General features: G+C 32.8%; 2 protein-coding genes across 2 annotated transcripts; both read left to right on the top strand.

Annotated features, from left to right (window-relative positions):
• Nucleotides 1-8,795: 8,795 nt before the first annotated feature.
• Nucleotides 8,796-9,765, top strand: DEFB113 (defensin beta 113). Its single transcript, XM_069489058.1, has 2 exons — nucleotides 8,796-8,853; nucleotides 9,536-9,765. The coding sequence occupies exons 1-2, from the start codon at nucleotides 8,796-8,798 to the stop codon at nucleotides 9,763-9,765; spliced, it is 288 nt and encodes a 95-aa protein (XP_069345159.1).
• Nucleotides 9,766-14,753: 4,988 nt separating this feature from the next.
• DEFB114 (defensin beta 114) lies at nucleotides 14,754-21,860 on the top strand. Its single transcript, XM_069489236.1, has 2 exons — nucleotides 14,754-14,811; nucleotides 21,706-21,860. The coding sequence occupies exons 1-2, from the start codon at nucleotides 14,754-14,756 to the stop codon at nucleotides 21,858-21,860; spliced, it is 213 nt and encodes a 70-aa protein (XP_069345337.1).
• Nucleotides 21,861-24,245: the final 2,385 nt, after the last annotated feature.

Genomic DNA, 24,245 nt, shown 5'->3' with positions numbered 1-24,245 from the left:
AATTAACTCAGAGATGCACCTTATGGAAGCCACCATCTTTTTGCTCATAGGATACTACAGTAGTTTCCAAAATTACCTCCTTCCCTGACTCTGCTTCTAGGCCCCTCCAGAAAGTTCTCTAACTAGAAGCCATAGTGAATGTATAACCCTCAAACGGCATCCACTGAACTTATAAAATCCATGACTCCACCATGGACTAAAATGCCCTGTGGGATCTATTCTCTGCCATTCCCTGACCTCATCTTGACCTTTGATCACTAAACATAATCTCACTGGCCTGATTTTTGTTCTTTATACACATTAAGCTCTCAGAAATATTTAATTTGGTCTCACTGTATGAGACACCCTTTGTTGGCCACCCACTTCTCAGGATGGTGGTGATCATCCTTGCTCACTTATTACAATGCCTTTCTTGATAGCCACTCTCTTTCCTAATACTCTATTGAATTTTGAGCAGAGAAATTCATAGCTTAAATAATTTATTGGCTTATCTGATTATTGTTGACTCATTTCACTTACACTTAAGCTCCAGGAAGGCTATGACAATGTCCCTCTTGCTTACTGCTCTGTTCTAGAGTCTCAAATTGTGCTAAGATATAGTAATAACTCGGTAATTTTTAAAAGGTATTAATAAATGCCTTTTTGTGAGGTCCATGCATAATCTTATTTAATATGCAATACAACCCAATAAGTTTGATGTTACAATCACCATTTTATAGATGAGGAAACTGGGCCTCACAAAGATCAGCCAGTTAGTAAAAGCATGCCAGAGATTCAAGCCTAAGTCTTTCCAAGATCAAAGAATAGGTTCATACTACATCTTAAACAGTCAGTCTAGTCAAGGGGTACCAGAAGGAGGTAACTTATCAAGGGTATGGATTCTCAGAAGTAGGGAATTTTATTCTAAGGACTTTGGAAATAGTTTAAAAAGCTGTTTCTTCATTTCTGAGATTCCGTGGAGCACTTTCAAAGTGATATGAGCATAGAGTTGATAGTTCTCTGCATTCTTTAGTTTGGTTTTAGTTCTTAAAAATAAATTCTTACTGGTACAACTTCATGTTAGAGGCTGTTTTCTCAGATGTTCTATGGATTGTGCTCATTGTTAACAAAATAGGGTCTCTGCAGTAAAGGTCCTTGCATTGTGGACAAGTGAAGAAAAATTACACTTCACGTGTAACTTCATTGAGGGACATGTTTATATGAGGACTGTGGAAAATGCAGAAAAGTATTTTAGATATTTTTGTTTAATGTTTTTAGTTGTTTTAGTCCTACTTTTTTCTTCTTTTGCTTTTATTCTTTCCAGCGATAAGAAAAGTTACATAACTGTATATCCACATATACATATGCACACACATGTATATGTAATTTTCCTCCATAAGTAATCTCCTGACTCATGAACTGTAAAGACATATCAAAGGATGAAAGGTTTTGACAGAGCACTGGCTTATGACTCCTGGAGCCATTAGTACAGTCAAAATATTGAGAGAATTTAAAGGGAAGAAGCGTTAGTTTTGCTGACATCAACTACTCCCTTTACATAATTTAATCTTCTTCCATGAAAGGTTACTAATTTTATTCCCAGTACCACTAAGGAAGTTGATGTTCAGAAAGGAAATGTACCTTGCCCAAGGCACACACAGCCAGAAAGTAGTAAAATGACATCTTCACTCAGTTTGGTCTGTCCACAGTTACCCTACCTTAATAGAGGGCTTAGATATACCCATACAGGGGTGTTCATTTTCTTTTGGGCTTGGTGGGAAGAAGAAAATGCTTCATTCTGGATTCCAGCCATCACTTAATCAGAGCAAAGGAAGTAATGAGACTTAAATGGAAGAAATGATGTAGATAAGTTCAAGCCCAACAAAAGTAGAGGGCTTGACTATATGTGAGGTATCGGACTGGGGTAAGTATCAGAAAGATTTGGGAAATTATTTATTTAAAAATGCAGTTTTCTGGACCACACCCCTGAATAACAAAATGAAACTATACAGGGGTGTTGCCTAGGATGTGTATTTTTGTTAAATTGTCCCAGTTGATTATAAAAATTATCCAGTTCGGAGAACCACTGATTTAGTTAATTTCTGCTGCTTCTAGACAAGAATTCACCTTTTATTTCTAGAGTCTATTGGTTATCCATGATTTACAAAAGCTTAAATGGCTGTAGAGCTGTGCTATAAATAGGTATATAAGGAAATTAGAGAAACTGGTTGCTTTTCAAACATTTGTGTACAAATTTATTTTGTGCTTGATAAGATCGTGGGTTCAAGAGGCAGGCAGCTTTGGGATCTAACGTCAACAATGATAATGACTTGTACAGCATCTTTGAACAAGTTATTAAATGAATACCTCTAACTCACATTTACCTCATTGTGACAGTAAATGATGACAACAGCAACTAGTACCTACTTCTTAAGGTTTTTATGTTTAATTGAGATAATAAATGTAAAATATTAAGACAGTAACCAATATTGAGTGAATATTCAATAAAAATTGATTATTAGCTATTAGGAATCTAGCAAGAACCATGCCTCATGCTAACTATAAAAAATAGAAAGAGAAAGTAGGGTTATAAAGAGTAACATGTGGGTGCAACTTATATGCTCTTTTAGTACATTTCTCTTGTCATTCTTTCTTACACAAGCTATATTTAGAGAGGTAAATTACAATTACTTTTTTAAGCTTTGGAAGGCTGAATGCTAGTTTACCCTCATCAACTCCCATGCCAGAAAAAGAGAAATGAATAGATAACATCTCATTATGAATTACGTTCTGATTTTAAAGGCTTTTGTGTATATGTGTGTGTGTCTGACTAACTATAATTGTAACCCTTGGTTTCTTCAAATTTTCTTTTTTAGTTTTCCTCATTTGTCTTTATTTGAGATTATTTTGGTCCATTTTTGGCTTTTTGTTTTATTATTTATTCATATTGTTTAGTATAATTGTTATTGCTATTACTACTGCTGCCATTATTAACTATCACACCCCACTAGAATGTAAACTCCATAAAGTCAGGAATTTGGACACCTTGCAATGGCACCTAGGACAGAGTGGGCATTTAATATACACTTACTAAATAGAGATTGAAACAAAGTTATAGTAATAATTGTAGTATCCACCATTTATCTATCTAGAAAAGTTTAGAAAATGGCACTATTTTTTAAATTAAAAACTATTCTTGTGATTACTTCACTTAGTAGAATGGACTCCAGCTCTATCCAGGATAACACAAGAGGTGCTAGATCACCATTGTTTTTTGTGGCTGAGTAGAACTCCATGGTATACATATACCACATTTTATCAATCCTCTCATGTATTGATGGGCACTTGGGTTGTTTCCACATCTTTGCAATTGTGTATTGTGCTGCTATAAACATTCGAATGCAGATGTCTTTATTATAGAATGTCTTTTGTTCTTTTGGGTAGATGCCCAGTAATTGGATTGCTGGATCAAATGATAGTTCTACTTGTAGCTCTTTGAGGTATCTCCATATTGCTTTCCACAGAGGTTGTACTAGTTTGCAGTCCCACCAGCAGTGTATGAGTGTTCCTATCTCTCTGCATCCATGCCAACATTTATTGTTTTGGGACTTTTTGATAAAAGCCATTCTCACTGGAGATAAGTGATATCTCATTTATGGTTTTGATTTGCAGTTCCCTGATGATTAGAGATGTTGAGCATTTTTTCATATGTTTCTTGGCCATTAGTCTATCTTCTTTTGAAAAGTTTCTGTTCATGTCCTTTGCCCACTTTCAACAACACTTAAGTGCACATGTAGTAACATTCATTGGGTGTCAGGCAGATGGGAGGGCAAGGAGGAGATGGGTATATTCACACCTAATGAGTGCAGTGAGCACCATCTGGGGGATGGACACGCTTGAAGCTCTGACTTGGGTTGGGCAAAGGCAATATATGTAACCTAAACCTTTGTACCACCATAATATGATGAAATAAAAAAATTAAAAATAATTAAACACTATATCACCAAATTAATATCCTTACTTTGAGGTTGCACACTGAATACATAATACCAAAAGGTAATAACCACATCCTAATGGCTATAGAATGCCATCTTTCCTCAATTTACCAACTTAAGTAATGGCATAACAAATGCAGGTATCAGGAAGAGGCATAAGTAACAACACATGAAATACACTTTTATTAAAATGCATTGCATAAGTGGCTATTAAGCAATGGTTACTGGACACAGTTTCAGGTTAGTATTTTGAAATGTATAAAAAAGAATGGGCCTTGTCTACTTTGCTATAGCTTTCTTTTATATTCTCTATCTCATGATGTATTAATCTGCACATGTAAAGCCTCTCTTTTTTATTCTTTTTCTTCTTTCCTACAACTCATGCTTCACTTACACCACAAATCTACAGCCCTGAGCTTAAAAACACTTTTAAAAGTATGGGAGGCAAACATCTTCCTATACACCATTGTACTAAAATATTATTTTTATTACTATTATTATTACTGATTAGGCAGCTAACTTTGACTCTGCCATAGCAATGTTTTATGACTATACTAAATCACTCAAGATCAATGCTTTCATGTGTGATTTTATAAAAAAAAGATAATTGATGTACAATACAATTATAAAACATGCATTTGCTAAACTGTAAAATTTATTTCCCACCAGACCGTATGTTACAATGGTTATCTGTAAAGTTCATTTAAAATTCAAAACTTCTATCATTTCCTTTGACAAACATTTATGGCTTGATATAGAGCAAGAGCAACCAGTCAGGCCAGAGTTCCACACAAGAAATTGTTTTTTTCTCATTCTCGGCAATTGCTTCCTCCATTCCTTGGAAAGTCAAGGAAAACTCAAGCTAGATTAGAAAGGATGTTTGTTGGGATGAAAGGAAAAGTAAGGGCCCACTATTCTCTTAGGTTTCTCTTAGATTTTCCTAAAAACAGTAACTCCTAGGAGTGATTTGTCTTTAAAGTTTTCAGAAGTATCCCTCAGCCGTAAAAATAAAGAGTGAGAACAAATGAATTGTGATATTCCTTTTATCTTGGCAACCACATGTTTCCATTATTATATAAATTCCCTTGGAACTCCAAGACAACTATGCCGGGTGGTTTGGCTATGCAGTAGTAATGGTTAAGAATACAGGCTCTGACAATGGACTGTGTTTAATTCCGGTCTTACCACTTACCAGCAAGCTGATTGACTTTGAGTAAATAACTTAAATCTCTTTTTGTCAGTTTCTTTGTATCTGAAAATAGGACTAAACATTATACCTACCAGGTAGGGCTTTCATGAAGTTTAAACATATTAGCATAAATAAACTACACAGAACAGTGCCTTGTACTGAAAAAGCATTTAGTAGGCATTAGAATGTGCAGCAGAATCAGGCATGTCAGAGACTTAGTCACTCAGGTTCATGACTTCTAAGTAATAAACACTTATCAGCGGAGCTTGTCTAAGAGTTTTTTGGAGTGGAAAGAAATACAAATTGTGGCAAAAGATCCAGCTATTAGCATCTATGCCACCTTTTGTTTTCTTAGTAATCTAATTCTTGTTGTCCTCATCTGTAAAAGTTTTATGATTCTTTCTGATATGAAAATGTCCCAAAATGTCAATCATTGTCACTGTTATATAGATTTAGTCCCATACAGATTCTTCTACTTTAATCTGAAGTTTTTGCAGCCATCAGTTAATTTAAATTTGGAGGTTTTTCTTTGTAGGGGGGAGGTGGTGAAATAATGCATGGCGTCTGGTAGTGAAGAGCAAAGAATGGAAATGACCTTATGGTTTTGCTATGAAAAGAGACCATAATGTTATTTAAGGCTGTTATTCCTAGAATGCAAAAGCTGAGATCCAGTGCCTGACAGACAAATTAAGACTTTACGCAGAAGAGTTGTAGAAAAGTATCAAATTTTTGATTAGCAACTCTCATAAGAGAATAGCATTTCGTTTGGTATATTCTTCTGACCATCTGTCTTCTCAGCATCGTACCCTTTACTTGTGTTTTCCATATCCATGCCTTGGGCTAGAAAAGCTCCCTCTGTAGGCATATCTCAGCCCAGCATCCCTAAAGCCTAACTACCCTCTCTGTGACAAAGAACTTACCTCTCCAAAAGTCCTTACCTGTAGCTCTGAACTCTACAATTGTTAGCTATGATCATCTAACATCACATGAAGAAAGTTAAAACATTTTTAAATCTCAAACTCCAGCACGTTGATTCAAGTTGATTAGAAATATGAAGGCTCACTCACCTGACCGTTTGATTCATATGCCTAAGGCCTATTAATTCTCTTCTCTGTTTTAAAAACTTTTCTCTACACCTTCTCTTTTTTTTCCTTAATCACTACCCCAATCCCAATGTCATTCCATTTTTCCATACTCTTGTCTGCCTTACTCTCTAAAAAAAAAAAACAAAAAAAGAGAGTTTTTATTAATAGAAATCTAGAATCTGGATTTCTCCCAAGTGAAGACCTAAGACAGCCGTTGTAAGCAATGAATAACTAAATTAACTTGTTCTCTGTGCAGTCAGTTTGGTGTGTAAACTTGATAGAATTGGCTTATTTTAGACAGATGAAATGGCTGTGGCTGCACACCAGCAAAATCGGGCCCTACTGTCCTAGGTCATCTTCTTATCCATGCCATCACTATGATAATGCCTGGACTTTAAAGTCTCTTTTGTATTTTTCCTACTTGCTATCTTGCTCTGCTTATATACAATTAGTCTTATTAAATCTCCAGCAGTTCAAAGGGTTCTTTTTGGTGTTTTAGAAAGGATCTTCAGGAAATAGATTTTCCATAGTTTGGCTATAAATATATAGGCATCTTTTGAGTGAGGAATGAAGTGCAGAAATAGCAAGAGAACTGGATTTCTGCTTATTTCTTTTTTCTTTCATAATATTATGGGGGTACAAATGTTTTGGTTACATGGATTGCTTTTGTACTGGTTGAGTCAAAGTTATAAGTGTACACCTAGATAGTGTACATTGTGTGCACCACACACATTAGATGTGAATACACCCACCGTCTCCTCCATCCTCCCACCTGCATGACTTCCATTGAGTTTTATATTCATCTGTGCACATGAGTGCTGATCAGTTAGTTCCAATTTAGCAGTGAGTACATGTGGTGTTTGTCTTTCCATTCTTGTGATACTTCACTTAGGAGGATGGTCTCCAGTTCCATCCAGATTGTTGCAAAAGTTATTAATTCATTTTTTGTGGCTGAGTAGTATGCCATGGTGTACTTATACCACATTTTATTAAACAAATCATGAGTTGATGAGCACTTGGGTTGATTCCACATCTTTGCAATTGTGAATTGTGCTGCAATAAACATTCTAGTGCAAGTTTATTTTTAATAAAATGATTTTTTTTTCCTTTGGGTAAATACCCAATAGTGGGATTACTGGATCAAATGGTAGGTCTACTTTTAGTTCTTTGAGAAATTTCCATACTATTTTCCATAGAGGTTGTATTAGTTTGCAGTGCCACCAAGAATGTATAAGTATTACTTTCTCTCTGCATCCACACCAGCATCTATTGTTCTGGGACTTTTTGATAAAAGCCATTCTCATTGGGCCAGGTGAAATCTCATTGTGGTTTTGATTTGCATTTCTCTGATAGATTAGTGGCATGGACTGATGCTTTTAAAACTCAGATTATAGATTACCTTTATAATTTGTTTTTTTTTTTCAATGATAGAAGGACTTAGAACATAAATCATTAATCTGTAAGGATATATCCATTTGGATTTTAGCACCCAGCACTAGGTTTACAAACATGAGCCAAATTGTTAAATTCACATCTTAATTACTTAAAAACCATTTTTCACATGTTACCTATTTGATCCTTACCACTAAAACTCTAAATATGGCTCGTCCTACCACTTCAAGGAGAGAATCCTAAGGTTTAGCTAGATGAATATTTATCCCAAATACATAGCTAGTAAACTGAAAGTCAAACCCCAATATTAGTTTTTTCTATCTAAATCCAGTACTCTTGAGACTCTTAACACACTGATTTCCCCTACAAATGAGACACTGTCATGACTGAGTCATTATATGGTATGTAAAGAATGATACTTATTCTTAGTGTAACTATGATAATTTTTAATGTAACAGTACTAAAACTGTTATAGAAATATTTTCTGTTTGTAGAAAAATTGAATTCCAGAAACAGTATCTGGCTCAGACCATGTGTACAGAACATAACTGCACATGATGGAAACCCATTACTTAGTTGTGAGAGTGAAGAGGGTGGAGATTGAGAGAATAAGCTCTGGCTTCACAATTTAGATTCAATTTCAGCTGTACCAGTGACTATATATATATGATTTCAGGACAATTACATAGGCTCTTTGTGGCATAGCTTTCTCAATTGAAAAATAAGAAGTTCTTATGAGAATCTATCAGGAGGATTAAACAAGTTAATCCATATAAAGTGCTTAGGATAGTGCCTGACAGGTAATAAACACTTAAAAAGGCATGTGGCTGAAAATGTAAATGATATTGATTATGTGCTTTCAATTCGTTAGTAATCAAGAAGACTTTAACCCTATTATTTTCTTATACAGCTGAAAATGAGTTCCTATTGGCTTCATTGAGGTCATAACAGACTAAGTACTCTATTATACTTGCTTGCTATTTCACAATATTTGCATGAATATGTGCTCAATCTGGAAAGGCAACATGAGTCAGAATTGTAATCACTCTAGAAGGCTATAAAAACAGGAGTCCGTCTTTCTTTTACCAAAAGATAGCACAATTCTCAAAAATTTTGAGCTCTGTCCCAAACCTCACTCAAGTAACCACGTCAACAATGAAGATACTTTGTATTTTCCTGATCTTTGTCTTCACTGTATCTTATGGTCTATCAGGTAATATTTGTTAATATAGAAAAGATGTGAAGGACAAAATGTTTTCATAGATGCTTTACTCTGAAAAAAGTATTTTTAGGAGATGCCATATGAACTACTTATAAGCCAAGTCATTTTATATTTTTATGGAAGAAGAAATGAGTAGAACTGATGGTTGAGAAAATAATGAAAAAAATTTTTCTCAAGGCGTTAAATTGAACCTATCTATTTTGTTGGTTTGTGTGATCAGACTATGACTCATTAGATGCTACCTACTGCCTGCTCTTTCAACATGTAATTTTATGAACTGATATTGCAGCTGTTGTCAAAATTAAGCTTTTTACAACTAGCCAAGTAATTGGTGGGAGAAGAGGGTTGGAGATGGATGGTTATTTAGAACACAAAACATATACACTATTGCTTACAAGCCTTTTTCTTTTTACTCTTGAGGGAGCATATAGAGATTAGATATTTAAGAATGTTTTACTTACAAATAATTTAAAGCTAGTGGCAAAGTAAATATTGTTAGATAAATAAATATTTGTATTGTACCAACTTATAGGACAAGACATCTCATAGAGTTGCCTGGGCATGATTTCAGAAATAAAATTGTTTAACTCTGTCCTTTAAAGAGTTTACTTTATTCATCTATTTATCTAAGGGGATTAAGCTTGGATTTATGATCATAGCTACTTTTTCCTAGTTGCACAGAAAAGAACAAAAAGTGCTGCAGAGAGAAAAAGAGAATGTCGTCTTGTTCGTGGCGCTTGCAAGCCTGAATGCAACACCTGGGAGTACGTGTTTACTTACTGTGATCTTGAGCCCTGCTGTGTGGTACGGGAATACAATAAGCCAGTTGCGAAAAGAATCAGTACTACAACTCAGACAACTGTCCATAATAATTCTAATATGCTACGTAACATTACACTGTAACAATATTATTAATAAAAATGAATTTTTACTTTGTATAGATCTATTTTTAAGTGGTTGTCCTCTGGCCTTCTGGATTGCACAACTAGATCATGGCTAGTGAGTTCAATGTTGGGTTAGTACAAGAGAAATGAAGAAGAAAGCGTGGTAGCATCTTCTTTGTTAAATTGGCAGAAGTTTTACTCCACCCACATGACAAAAGATCTTTGTCTTTAATGCTTGCTTTCACCTCTGGCCTATTTGTTTGCCTTGTGCAGAAGCATACTGATTTTCATATGATCTCTGAGGCCTCAACCATCAATCATGATTTATGCACAGTCTCATAGCTTCCATATAAATATATTTGTTTCTTGAACACAAAGTTATATACATTTTAATCATAAAATAGGAGGCTATGATGAAATAATTGTAAGAAAGAGCAAACAAACAAAACTGAAAAGGAAATAAAATGGAATATATTGAGGTCTTATCCATCGAAAAAGACCCCTTTTTATTGTAGGGGTCTCAGCCTTGAATCTAGCAATGGGTGAGAAAAGAAATCTTTCTTTCCCTACAGGGTAATGAAACTATTCTAAAATTTATTATGGTGATGGTTACTGTTGGGGCTCAGAAGCCAGTACTCCAAAACAAGGCCCTCTGATATGCTGCACTGAAAAAGAAACTCTGAAGTCTCTCTGGCCTTCTCCCCCACCACCTGCCTTCTCGCCTCTCGATCCTCTGTCTCTCCCAAATCACAGGATGAAGTTGTTCTCTGAAGTTCCCCTATTTGTCTCAAGACTGAACCCACCAAAGAAAAAAAGCAATTACCTCTGGTTTCCTTCCTGAGTTTTCATTAACTGAACTCACACGGCAGGAAGAAAGGCCAAAGTCTGTCAACACATGTGGCACAGACTTTTGTCACAAACCATTATCTCCTCTGTGGGCCTAAGAGACTGTCCCAGGCCATTGTATGTCCTTCAATTCCATGGAATTCCCCTAAAAATCATTTACTACCTTCTTAAAATCATCCACACTTTCCCATTTGCCTTTCCTCTAAGAATAAGGGCATATAACTTTCTGTACCCCATTGGGTGGTGGAGTAATCACCATGATTTTCCCCATGCTCAACGTTAGTAAATTTGTATGCCTTTCTCCTACTAATCTGCCTTTTGTCAGTTGTTTTTAAGTGAAATTTCAGAGGACAAAAAGGAAATTATCCCTTGGCTTCCACATTACAAAACTCAGTGAATAGACTAAAAACTATTAAAGTGTACTCATTAAGTAGGTACATTTTTTTGATATTTGAATTATACCCCAATAATTGTTGTTATGAAAAAGAATACAGGGAAACTTTCTGTCAGAAATTATGCAAGTCAGAAGGCATAGTGTACCAATACCTTTAAATACTGAAAAATTCTGCCAACCTATAATTCTACTTAGTGAAAAAATAGTGTCAAAATGAAAGCAAAATAAAGATATTTTCAAGCATAGAGAAAAAAAAACTGAAAGAACACATTGCCAGCAGTCATTTCTTGAAGAAATTTTAAACAAAATTAGTCCAGGAAAAATTTACAACATAGAAATTTGGATTCACACAGAAGAACCAATTGAGTTGAAATTAGTAAATTTGTGGGTAAATGTAAGAGATCCTCTCCCTTGATTTTTAATCTTTATAGAAGATAATTGATTCCTTAAAGCAAAAGTAATATATTGTGGAGTTTATAGCACTGCAGAAGGAAGTGAATGCCAATAATAGCTCAAGGAACAGGAAGGGGGTCATTGAAGTATTAGTACTATAAGGTTCTTACATTACAGGTGAAAGTTACAGATCTATATTATAAATCATAGATATAAACCATAGAGTAAAGAGAAATAAATATATACATATATGTACACCTATATATAATATATATTTTATATAGCGAATGGGAGTAGATAAATTGCCATCAAAAAAACATTCACAGACAGAAAGAAAAGGAAAAAGGAACAAAGACAAGAAAAACAAATAGAAAACAAATAGCAAGATGGCAGGTTGAAACACAACCATACTATAATATTATTACATGTAAATATTGTGAACATAGTAATTAAAAGGCAGAGACTGTAAAATAGGACATTGTATTGTTATCTATTTCTGCATAACAAATGACTCCTGTGAGTAACAGCATCAAATATTTATTTTCTCATAGATTCTATGCATCAACTTAACTCACTGCCTCCGTCTCACGGTCGGATGAGGTTTCATTCAAGCAGATGACCTGGGCTGCCGTCTTCTTAAGACTCAACTGACTTGAAGGCTCTGATTCTTGGCAGGCTTCAGTTCTTAGGGATTATTGGATTTAGGACTACCGTTCCCCACAAATTGTTAATAGAGGGCCTCAGATGGTCACTACATTATTTAAACCTCTACATAAGGATTCTCAAAACATTCAATAAGAGACCATGATTTAATAGAAAACCAACCAAACCTTTCTAAATAGTGTATTTACAGAGGGATTCAAGAAGTCTTTACATCTATAAAACAAGAATACTTCTCTATGGCATAAGAATAATCAAACAACAGAAAGGGCACTTAAATACCTTTTTGTAGCAAAGAGAAAAGACTATGTTTGCTAGAAAAAAATAAGTGAAAATTTATTTAAAATAAAAAATAGCAATACAGATATGAAAATAGGAGAGAAAAGATCAAATTATGGTGAAACATCCCAACATTTGGCTAAAATAAACCCCTAAAAAGAGAAAATAAATAAACCCACAAATAAGGAGGTAAGGACTTTATTAGAGAAAAAAAAAATAGGAAGAGAAGAGCATTTCTCAGATCTCAAGAAAGATACGAGCTCACCAACACCAGATAACTTATAAAAAAGAAATTGAAACCAGAAAAACTGTGAATTGTAAAATATGAAGATCTGAATCCAATGCCCTAAAAGTGTCAAGAGAGAAAAAAATTCAAATCATTTAAATGGAACTAGCCCAGCATTTGATTATCCATCAGGAAGACTGGATGCTAGAAGTTAGTCAAGTTATAACTTCAAAGTTCTGAAGAAATGTGATTTTAAATGTAGATTTTACATCCAACTAATTAAATGTGATGGCAGAATAAAAATATTTTTCAGCAAAGAAACGCTCATATTTTTTATCTTTTCTGAAAACATTTCTGGATAGAAAAAAGCAGGAAAAATAAGACCTGAGAATAGTAAATTAAATGCATGAGGGCACGTTCAGAAACATGTTAGAATGAAGCAATCTCAGGAATAGCCTATGATACTCAGATAAACTTGAAGATAGGGAATGGCCATTATTTATTTTTGTTCATATATACAATAAAAACTAATAAAAAATACTTTTCAATAATGTCATAATCAAATAAAAAATAACTAAAATAGAATACTTGAAAAACATTTAAGAAAAAAGAAAGCAAGAAAGAAGAAAAAGAAATAATAAAATAATAGAAAAAATTATACTAGGGATAATATTAATAATCCATTTAATCTTGAAACCACGAGCATTTTTCTTTGATAAGCACAAGTGTTGTGATATTAGACACATAATAAAAGGCAATATAATCTATGATGCTTACTGAGTTATAATCTTTAAAACTAAGTCATAGATGTTTCAATTCTATTCATTGTTATACACAGAGTGCACATATTGTCCTAGATAAGATAAAAGGAAATGTGTAACAGATAAATGTGATGTGTAAAGTGGGGAGGAATGCTGGAGTTACTGGCAAGTGGCTAATATTTTCATTTTAAATGGGGAACGGTTAATATTGTGATTAAAGTTCATGGGGAAAATACTCATGTTTAAGTCTGAAGATAACTTGTAAAACTTTCCAAAAATGTGTATAACTTCCAAATATTTAAGAACAATAGCATGCGAAAGAGTGTAAGTAGTCTAAATCTATATTTTTCATCAGCTAAATCTCAATTCTTATGTTGGTAATCACCAGAGGCCTGAAAATAGGAAGATTGAAATGGGACATTATTGCCATTCCTTATAAGGTCTCTTTTCATTATTTATTGTGTGATAAAAATTTTAAAATAAGTGGAGACTAATTGGGCTTTTCTAGGAAAAGTAAGAGTTCTGTGGATATTTAAATTGCATCTGAAAAAAGGAGTAATAAAAATTAGTGACAAGGTTGAGGCTGGAGAATTTCTTGAAGCCAGGAGTTCTAGAGCAGCCTGGACAACACAGTGAGACCCCTGTCTCTAAGAACAAACAAACAAAAAACCTAAATATAAATTAAGTAATTAATTAGTATTAGCCAGGTGTAGTGATGCATGCCTATAGTCTCAGCTACTTGGGAGTCTGAGATGGGAAGATTGCTTGAGCCCAGGAGTTCAAGGCTGCAGTGAGCTATAATCACGCCACAGCACTATAGCCTGGGGTACAGAATGAGACCCTATCATTAAAAAAGGTTAATTAGTTAAAATTTGAATTTATTAATTAAAAAATTGAGAAAACAAAGTTAGTGACAAAAATGAGGCTTAATATATTTGGGGCTCGTAAATGAATAATTTGGGAGAAATTGATGGAGTAACTGGATATTATTAAAGATTTTAGATATATAAACGTATTAATAAATTTACACACCATATTAGTGACCATAATATATTTTGAAAAGTAATCAGTTTAATGGACAACATTCAGTTGTTTTATATCCAAAATGGTAAATTAATATTTTCCTTAAACCCACTCCCTGCATGTCCTTTGATGTTGATGATTAATTGATCACCACTGATAGGAAGATGCCACATTTACAAGGAACATTTACATAGAGATTCTTCCCTAAAGCTCAGTTATTTTCAAGTGTTTTCAATTTGCATAATTCTGCCCACAGCTCTAGTCACTGGAGCAGAGACAGGTACATAAAATTAAAACCATTTCCGGATAAAGAGAGTTTCTCTTCCATTAAAAAACTATAAATAGGTAATGTCTCTTGACTTTTTGGAACGTGCTCTAGTATCTAAATCCTGTCACCAAATCTTTCAACAGCTTATTTCTACAGAATGAAGATCCTTTACTATCTCCTCCATTTTCTGTGTTATGTGACCTTCATCCTACCAGGTAAAATAGATGTTTCTGGCATGTTTTTAATATATAGCTTTTAGGTAGAAATAGAAATACTAGATTATTAAGTGGAAAATGAGGTTCTCAACAAAATCTTACCAATTAAAGTGGTGTCTTGATTAAATCTTGGTTTCCTCATTGTGATATAATTATATTAGGATAGTTAAGCTACCCCATTTTTTAAAATTAATCTGCAGATAAAATGAGATGGTTCAGATAAGATCCTTCATCCTTTTTGGACTTTTGAGTTTTCTTTTCAGATATTTAAATGATTAAGAAAACCATAATTTATTAAATTTATTTATAAGATTTAGAAGTTAAGACAATGGTAATCAGATCCCAAGGAGACAAATGGATTGCAAACAACAAGATATATCTCTTGCAATATCAATAACAGAATCTATAAGATGATCTAAGACATAGTCTGACAATATGTTGGGCAATGAGGTATAGTAGGAATAAAAGGGTAAATAAAGAAGTCGTACCTCAAACATCCTTGTCTAATTAGTCAATACATTAGTAAAGGATGCAGCAATGCCATTATTAATCAATTACAAATAAATAATAAAATACAATGAAGACCTTGCTGGTCATTCTAGAAAGTTGGAAGTTCAAGCAGTGCATCATGTATCAGAAATAAACCTGGATTCAAACTCAGAAGATCTTGATCTTGTTACAAGCACAGTACTTAATAGCTTGGTGAAACTTGCCACTCAGAATTTAACTGAGTTGTCCATGTTCTTAACAGAAAACAAATAAAATAGAAGTGCAATAATTAATAATCACAACTTTTTAAAAACTAAAAATCTGACATAAAATGTTGTGCCTGTTAGTTATATGCACCTCAAAAGACTGAAGTTAGGATTTAGTGGAATATTATATTAGAAAGTATAATACAAAGTACAAACTAAAAATCAGTTTGCCAATTTAGGTGCTATTATTTTTATTATAGTTGTTTCTTTTGTTATTATTAATAATGAAAGGGGCCTGAAAAAGTGAGGATCTCAAATTTGATTAGGACAAGTATTGACACATGCAGTGCTATTGTGTCAATCAACAACCATCTAATATTGAGTGCCCAGTGATCTACTAAGCACAATGGTTGACACTGAGGAAACAGAAATACAAGATATAGTAATTCCTAGGCATATTTACAAGCTAGATGAATGAACTCAGATACATCAATGAATTGGTCTGATTTAGAAGGTTTATGTAAGTACGCTTCAGATACTAAGAATAGTGGACTTACAACAAAGAGGTTTGGGGAAATGTTCTGAATTCTCTGATAAAGAGCTTAGAAATTTGGGGTAAGACACTTGTATTTAAACCTTGGAAGGTGAAATGAAGACAGACAAGACAAGAAGTAAATATGAGTGGCTAGTATGCCAAACACTATTCCTTAATTTTTCACATAGATATTGAATCTGACCTACCAGATAACATTGTAAAATGACTATTATTTCCTCTTCTTATGACATTAGAGGAGAAAATTTTTCAAGGCCACATCTATACTACCATATGTCATAAGTAGAATACAAATACATTTTTAGATTCCAGCATTTTTGTTCTTTCTATTTTATCATAATGCTTCCTATAGATGGCACTAAGTTCAAGAAAAAGGCTGAGTAGATAATTTGGTCCCAAGGTCTCAGGGGAAGGAAATTGCACATCAGATGTATAAGATCTGTACATCATCAAACTCTACACTTGCTGAGCATGGCAGGAAGCTTTAAATAAGGTTTTAAAGGCATTTAATCTAAGAGTAGTGATCACAAGCTTTATTTTACCTTCGGATCATTCAATAGATACTAAGTTATTAATGTATATTGGAAGGGACACAAATGCTTTATTATTTGGCCTTTGATAAACCCAGAATACAAGAATACAATATCTACAATGTATCAGAATGGCTAGCTTTTAAGGAGTCTGTAGAGTGGTAAGTATGAATTGCACAGTTGTATGGTGTGGTTATGGATACAATATAAAAGTAGGGAAAAAAGCAATAAAAGTGTTCACCACAAGTGGATACATTGTGAAAATGTAAGAGGAGTGTTTGGTCCAAACAAAAAATATCACTCTGGGGAGACCAGTAGTAGAAAATTGAGAAGAGGCTAATATTGACAATCGTTAAAACTTGGAGGAATCAGCAGTCATTTAGGGAAAATACAAACATAAAATAATCCATAGAGATAGTGAAGGTGGCATACTATCATAGTTTATAGAGTGAGCTTCTCATTCCAGAGATCAAGGTTTATATTACGGACTAAGTCTTCCTTGTAGGTATGAAAGAAGCTTCATTTCTCTTAACTATATAATGGATGATGAAATCACTAGTTGCATAATGTTTTGCAAAGATTAAAAGAGATAATGTAAGCAAAGTAGTTATCACATTGAATAGCATATTGCAATATTTCAAGAAATGGAGGAGGAGGAATAGAAGTAGAGTGAAAAGAAGAAAAGGAGAGAAAGTAGTAGAGAAGAAGAAAGAGTAGGTAGTGTTCAGGTGTAGCCAGTTCTTAAGTTGTCTTAACACAGTGATCTCAAATGACAGAAGCATAGTGGCTTTGGCAGCTTTACAATATATTTTATTGCACAGTGAATGGGAGGCTAGCTCAAGAATAGTGAAGGAGAGACATTAACTTGTGATGAAATGTTGGCAAGAAGACACTATCAGTTCTGGTGCTGTAGATTTTACTAAGTTTAAAATTAAGGTGACTCAATAACCAGGGAAATTGGGTTACTTGAGAAAAATTAAGAAGAATTTGCCAAACATTACCAAAAAATTAATGAACTTCATAATAATAGTGGGAGATGATAATATATCTTACTCAATTACAGAGAAAACAGACCAAAACAAACAAAAGCACAAAAGTAAGAATACGGAAAACTTAAACATGAAGATTAACAAAACTTTAATTCTAAGAATAAATCTCAATGGATATTAGAAAATATTTTAAACTTAATGGTAATAAAAGTGAGATAAATCAAAGCTCACAGTAATCTTTCTAAGAAAATTCATGCAGTTTTATATATATACACACACATATATAAAAGAATTAAGGCTAAAAATATAACTAAAAATTTAAATGGTGAAGTTTGAAAAAGGAGATGAAACTATACCCACAGCAATGAGCATATAATAAGACACAAGCAGATGTAATAAACTAGAAAACAGAAGCTAGAGAAAATTAGAGTCCGCATTTTCCTTTTTGAAAAGATTAATAAAATTAGTAAAGTTTTAACAAAACTGTAAAGAAAAGGGAGTGAAGGCAAAAATCAACTTTATTAGTGCTATTAATATATATGATACAGATATTAAAATGATAATATAAAGATGTTATGAACAACTTCATCATAATATATTCAAAAATGTGTATGTATTGGATAATTTCTGAAAAAAATATAATGAATCAGAAAAGCAATAAAAACAACCAAAAGAAATAGAAAATCTAAATGCTTCTAAACTCATTAAGGGAATAGAATTCATAATAAATAATCTTTATATAAAGAAAATACTAAGTTTAAATGGCTTCACTGCTTAATTCTAAACATTTAGGAAAGAAGTACAACAAATTATATACAAATTTTCCAGAAAGTGGAAAATAAAGGATACTTCTAACTTATTTTATGAGATCAACAATGCCTGGTATTAAAACTTGTAAGGACATTATAAGAAAGAAAATAAAGGTGAACCTCACTCATTAATATAGATGCAAAAATCCTTTAAAAAAATACCTGGAATCAAAGCCCAATGAAATTCCTGGATTTCAAGGTAAGTATAGTACTCTAAAATCAATGTTGCCTCATGAACAGATTAGAGGAGAAAGTTTATATGATCAAGTCAATAAAGTTGATTTTTTATAAAATTTATGAATTTTTAAAAGTCCCAGCAAGCTGACAATGAATCGAATTAAATTCTTGCATTTAATAAAGTTTATCTCCAAAAAAACTGTATAATAAACATCCTACTAAATGACAGAATAATTAAAATTTTCCATCTGATATCAGAAATATAGTGAGTCTCTTGTTAATTTCATAAACATTGCAATGGAGTCCTAAAACATTTGAATAGAAGAAAATGACCATCATTATTCAGTTGCCCTGATGGTATATGAAGAAACAGCAAAGGGATCCTCAGATAAATTAAAAGAACTAATGAATGAGCTTAGCATTATTGTTGGATACAAAATCAATATAAAAATCAATTAGATTTCTATATAATAATACCTAGAAAAATTGTATGATAAATTCAACAATTAGAATATCATTAAAATATCAACTGCAAAGGAATGATTCTAAAAAAAGCTTTAGAAAACTTCTACACAATTAGCTAACATTATTATTGAGAGATTAAAGAAGACCTAAATTCAAGAAGGGTCATGCCAAATTAATGGATTGGAGGATTCGTTCTTGTAAAGTTGTCAACGCAATATTTCTCAAATTGATTCATAGAGTTAATATAATCTTAATCACATCCTAAAAGATGTTGCTTGTTTTGTTTTGTTTTCTGAAACCTGACATAGTAATTCTGAAATTTGTATGGAAATGTAAAGCATTAAATAATAATAAAGACATTATTGTCAAAGGGAGACTGAAATGGGAGGACTTGCACAAGAAGACAATGTTATATTGGAAAGAAAAATTTAACAATGGAGCAGAATAGAGAATCTTTAAGCCGATAAAGATGGCATGGCAGAAAAATGTGACAAATAAACTTTTCAATTAATATGGCTGGATTCATTGCATAGCCATATGAAAAAAAAAAAAATGAAATTTAATGCTTGCTTCTTATCACAGCCAAAACCCAATTCCAAGTAACCTGTACATGCAAGTAGGAAAGGCAAAACAATAAATCATACAAGTCAATACTTGATAATTTAGTAATGACTTTGGGATTCAAGGAGTAATATTTCTTACTCAGTAGAAAACAGCTGTATTGACAAAATTAAAATTAGGAAATTTGTAAATCAAAAAGATCACTGAGTAAAAAGACAAGCTCTATATTGAAAAACATATTTTCAGCATATGAAAGATGTTACACTTCCCCAGTAATCAGAAAAAATTGACAGATGAGATGAGAAGTATGAGATATCATCACATTCCCATCAGAATTACTAAATTAAAAATATCAAGCATTGATCATATTTTTGATGTCTTCAACTTTTATATAATGCTGCTGGAAATTTAATTTTGTACAAATGATTTGAAAATGTGTTTGACATTATCTACTAAAGTTGGAGCTATGCAGACACATTACTGTTATATTCTACCGTTAGGGATGTGTCTAACAGAAATTCCTGTGTGCCGCGAGAGTCAAGCACAAGAGTATCCAAAAACAGAAAATAATTTAAATATTCATCAGAACATACAGATAAAATGTATATTTCTATAACAGACTACTATATGGTATTGAAAATGGAAGGATTACAGTTTTGCAGAATATGGGTGAATCTCAAAAACTAAATTGTGAGTTCATAAAATCAGACATAAAAATATATATGCTGTACTGTATGCATTCACATAAAATTTTAACATGAGCAAACTGAAACAAAATATTATAAGTCAAGATAATGGTTTCTTTTGGAAATGAAGGAGCAAGAGGAAATTGTGATTTTTGAGGGGGCACAAATGCCTTGGTGGCAATGGTCTATTTCTTAACGTGTTTACGTAAGTACTTAATGTTTAGTTATGCTTTTAGGTGAACATTTGTGTTTGGACTCTCTTCTGTAAGTTTGTCTTATTTCTTAAAGTTTATATGTAAATAAATAAAATATTATAAATCACATACTTTTTCTATTATATATTTTTAATCTAAATTATTTGTTTCTGCTTCAAAAATCTATAGCAATATCTATAAAATATAATAGATAAAGGAAAAAGACTTAGAGTTTATGAGAATTTAGAGGATAATATCATTAATTAAGAATACAATGAATGTCATTTCAAGGCATGGAGGAAATTTTTCAGTAAATGGTGTAGAACAATTATTTAATCATTTAGGGAAAATGAAGAGAGCTGTATACCTGACATTTATAATTGATGTAAAAACATAAATATTACAATAAAATATAATGAAAAGATTTTGTGCAAGCATATCTTACTGTAAAGGTATAATAATACACTATTCTGTACATTTCTACATGTCAAAATTATAAGATTGTTTATATTTTTAGAATGAAATATGCATTTATCTTATAATAAAATAGTTATTATCTAAAAACCACCACTACAAAATGAAAAACAAAAAAGGAAGAACTTGTAACAAATATGACAGATAAAAGTTATTATCCAAAATATATTAAAAATTCTTATGAATTCATTAAAATAAAATAATCATTCCAGTAACATAATCAACAAAGTGTGTGAACAATTAATTTTAAAAAGAAAGAAAAGTATTCAACAAAATAATCAAAGACATGAAAATTAAAATTGCAATGAATATTATTTTATTAATATTTGGGGCAAAAATTATATATATTGTTCATGGCAGTACTAGAAGCATAGAATCAAACTCTACTACAACTATCCTAAGAATCTATCTTATAAATATTAAAAGATATAAAAGGCATTTATCATAATCCTAAAATACTAAAACTCTAGCTATCACCTGATGGTCCAAAAAGAGCTGAAAGACTGAATAAATTGTCATGTAGTTCTAAAAAAAATCTTGAGTCTTGTTGAATAGAATAATATATAGCATATAATTTTTAATCATATTAATTTTTTACAGTTTCACTTTTCTGTATACATAGAGGTATGGGATATTTTTAGTGTATTTGCATTTTTTGGCATTTTCTAAACTTGGTACAGTGTACACATTATACTTTATGTAATCAGAGATAATATATACTTAAGAGATCAGTAATTTCAGTTACTCTTCTTTTACTATAGCTACATGTAACTTGGTGGATGCTGATCGTTGCACAAAACGTAAAGGTCTCTGTAAAAGGAACTGTCTTCTGAGTGAAAGGCAGATTGACACCTGTTTCTCACCAACTAAGATTTGCTGTTCTGAGAGGCTGTATGAAGATGAAAGTATATTTTGAAAAGGAAGACATCCCTCTGAACAATAAAGTTATATGTGCACCAGTGGAGAGAGGTATAGAAATATAATTAGGGCCTCTGAAATAAATAATTAAACATACAAGCCAATATCGCTATCTTCCTTTGTAGGTGTCAATTACATATACAATGGAATGAGGTAGGAATTCTCTTATTCTCTCTAAACTAGAAGTTTTGATAGAAATATATCTGATGCTAATTTTGTATCATATGAATATCATGTTGACTTCAATTTAGGTCCACTTTAATCTATCTTAGGTCACCTAAACTTGCACAATTGAACATTTCCCAACTTTACTGCCATATCATTAGTAGTTCGATTCATGAAAATCAATATCCATGGGTTTATTGTCTAAATATTATCATCAGGTTGTTGGAGCAAAGACAAAAACATCCTAAGTGAGAGATAACTGTACAAGCTACAGAAGAGCGTGGATATACTCATCGGCTCTTTCTCTCTCTTTTCAGAAGGTTCTACTCATTCAAAAAGGGATGTTAATCTAATACTATCTGAGCCCTTGAGAATTGGGTTTAAAAACAATCTGAACTTTGGCTCAAGAATTTAGACTCATAAAACAGTGGGTGGGCTTATTATTAGCATTTTATTACTTAACACTGGATGGGATGGAATAATGCACTGAAGTCTATTGTTTCTACTCAATATACATATCACACAAGTAGTTTCTCTAATATTAAATATGGGAGAAAATATGGAGATTAGATTTATTTTCCAGCTAACAACAAAGGATAAATTAACCTTTCTCATTGCTTTACCAGGTACCCAAATATTTGTTTTCAAAAACTAACTTCTGGTTCAGGATTACTGTTTTCTTGTTGTTGTTGCTTTTAACTGGAGATCTTAGTAATGTCTAGTGGTAATGTCTCCCATATTAATTAAAATTAATCACCAAAACAAGAATCCTATACTAGGACCAGGATCAAATAAGCAATGGAGACTTGAGTGATTTGTATAATAGTCTCCTCTTATTTGTGGTTTCAGTTTCTAGGTTCAGTCACCCCCAGTCAACCACAGCCCAAAAATATTAAATGGAAATTTCCAGACATAAACAACTCATAAGTTTTAAATTTTGTTCTGTTCTGAGTAGCATGATAAAATCTCGTATTGTCCTGTTCTATCCCTCTAGGGACATGAATCATGTCTTTGTCCAGTATGTCCACGCTGTCGACACTACTCATCTGTTAGTCACTTAGTCACCCATCTCAGTTATCAGATCAACTACCATGGTATCATACTGCTTGTGTTCAAGTAACCCTTATTTTACTTAATAATGTTCCTAAATTGCAAGACAGTAATTGTGGCGATTTGGATATGTGAAAGAGAAGATGTAAAGTGATTCCTTTAAGTGAAAAGGTGAAAGTTCTCAACTTAATAAGGAAAAAAATTGTATGCTGAGGTTGCTGAAACCTACAGTAAGAACAAATCTACCCATGAAATTGTGAAGAAGGAAAAAAAAACCTCATGCTTCTTTTGCTGTCTCACCTCAAACTGTGAAAGTTACAGTCACAGTGTGTGGTAAGTGTTTAGCTAACATAGAAAAGGCATTAAATTTGTGGGTGGAAGACATCAACAGAAAATGTGTTCCAACCGACGGCAATATGTTGCACCTGAAAGCATTGAGCCTATACAATTTCAGCAAGGGGTCCCCTAAAATGAGTGACACGAAGTCATTTACTGCAAGTGTGGGATGGTCACACAGATTTGGGAATGCACAAGGTCAATAGTAGCCTAATGCTGTATCACAATGACCACATTATTCACCTCACTTCATTTATTTTATCACATAGGCATTGTATCATCTCACATCATCACAAGAAGGATGAGTTCAATACAATAAGATATTCTGAGAGAGAGGACAGAGGCCACATTCACATTATTTTTATTGCAGTATATTGTTATATAATTGTTCTTTTTATTATAATTTGTTAATTTGTTACCATGCTAATTTATAAATTAAACTTTATCATAAGTATGTATGTACAGGAAAAAACATAACATATACAGAGTTTGATACTATCTGAGGTTTATGGCATCCACTGGGATCTTGGACTATAGCCCTTACCAATAAGGGGAGATTATTGGACCTCAAATGACAAGTTTAAGTCAACAAAATGCACAAGTGAGAGGCAAAGAGGTTAGCCAAAGTTGGTAGTACCATCAGTTCAGGAGACCGACATGAGGATCAGACTCGAGGATTGGAGAAGAGAAGGCAGAAATGTGTAAAGAGCTCCAGGGATGAGAAACAAGTTTAAAAAGTTGAATGCAATAATAAATAAAGCAAATAACTCAAAATTTACAATAAAACTTTGAAGAAAGGATTCTGGTAGTAGCAGCAGCATACTTGTGTAAA

The sequence above is a fragment of the Eulemur rufifrons genome, chromosome 15 (assembly GCF_041146395.1).
Source record: "Eulemur rufifrons isolate Redbay chromosome 15, OSU_ERuf_1, whole genome shotgun sequence".
Classification (NCBI taxonomy): domain Eukaryota; kingdom Metazoa; phylum Chordata; class Mammalia; order Primates; family Lemuridae; genus Eulemur; species Eulemur rufifrons.
The sequence above is the reverse complement of the archived record's forward strand: the minus strand, read 5'-3'. Positions and strand labels throughout refer to the sequence as shown.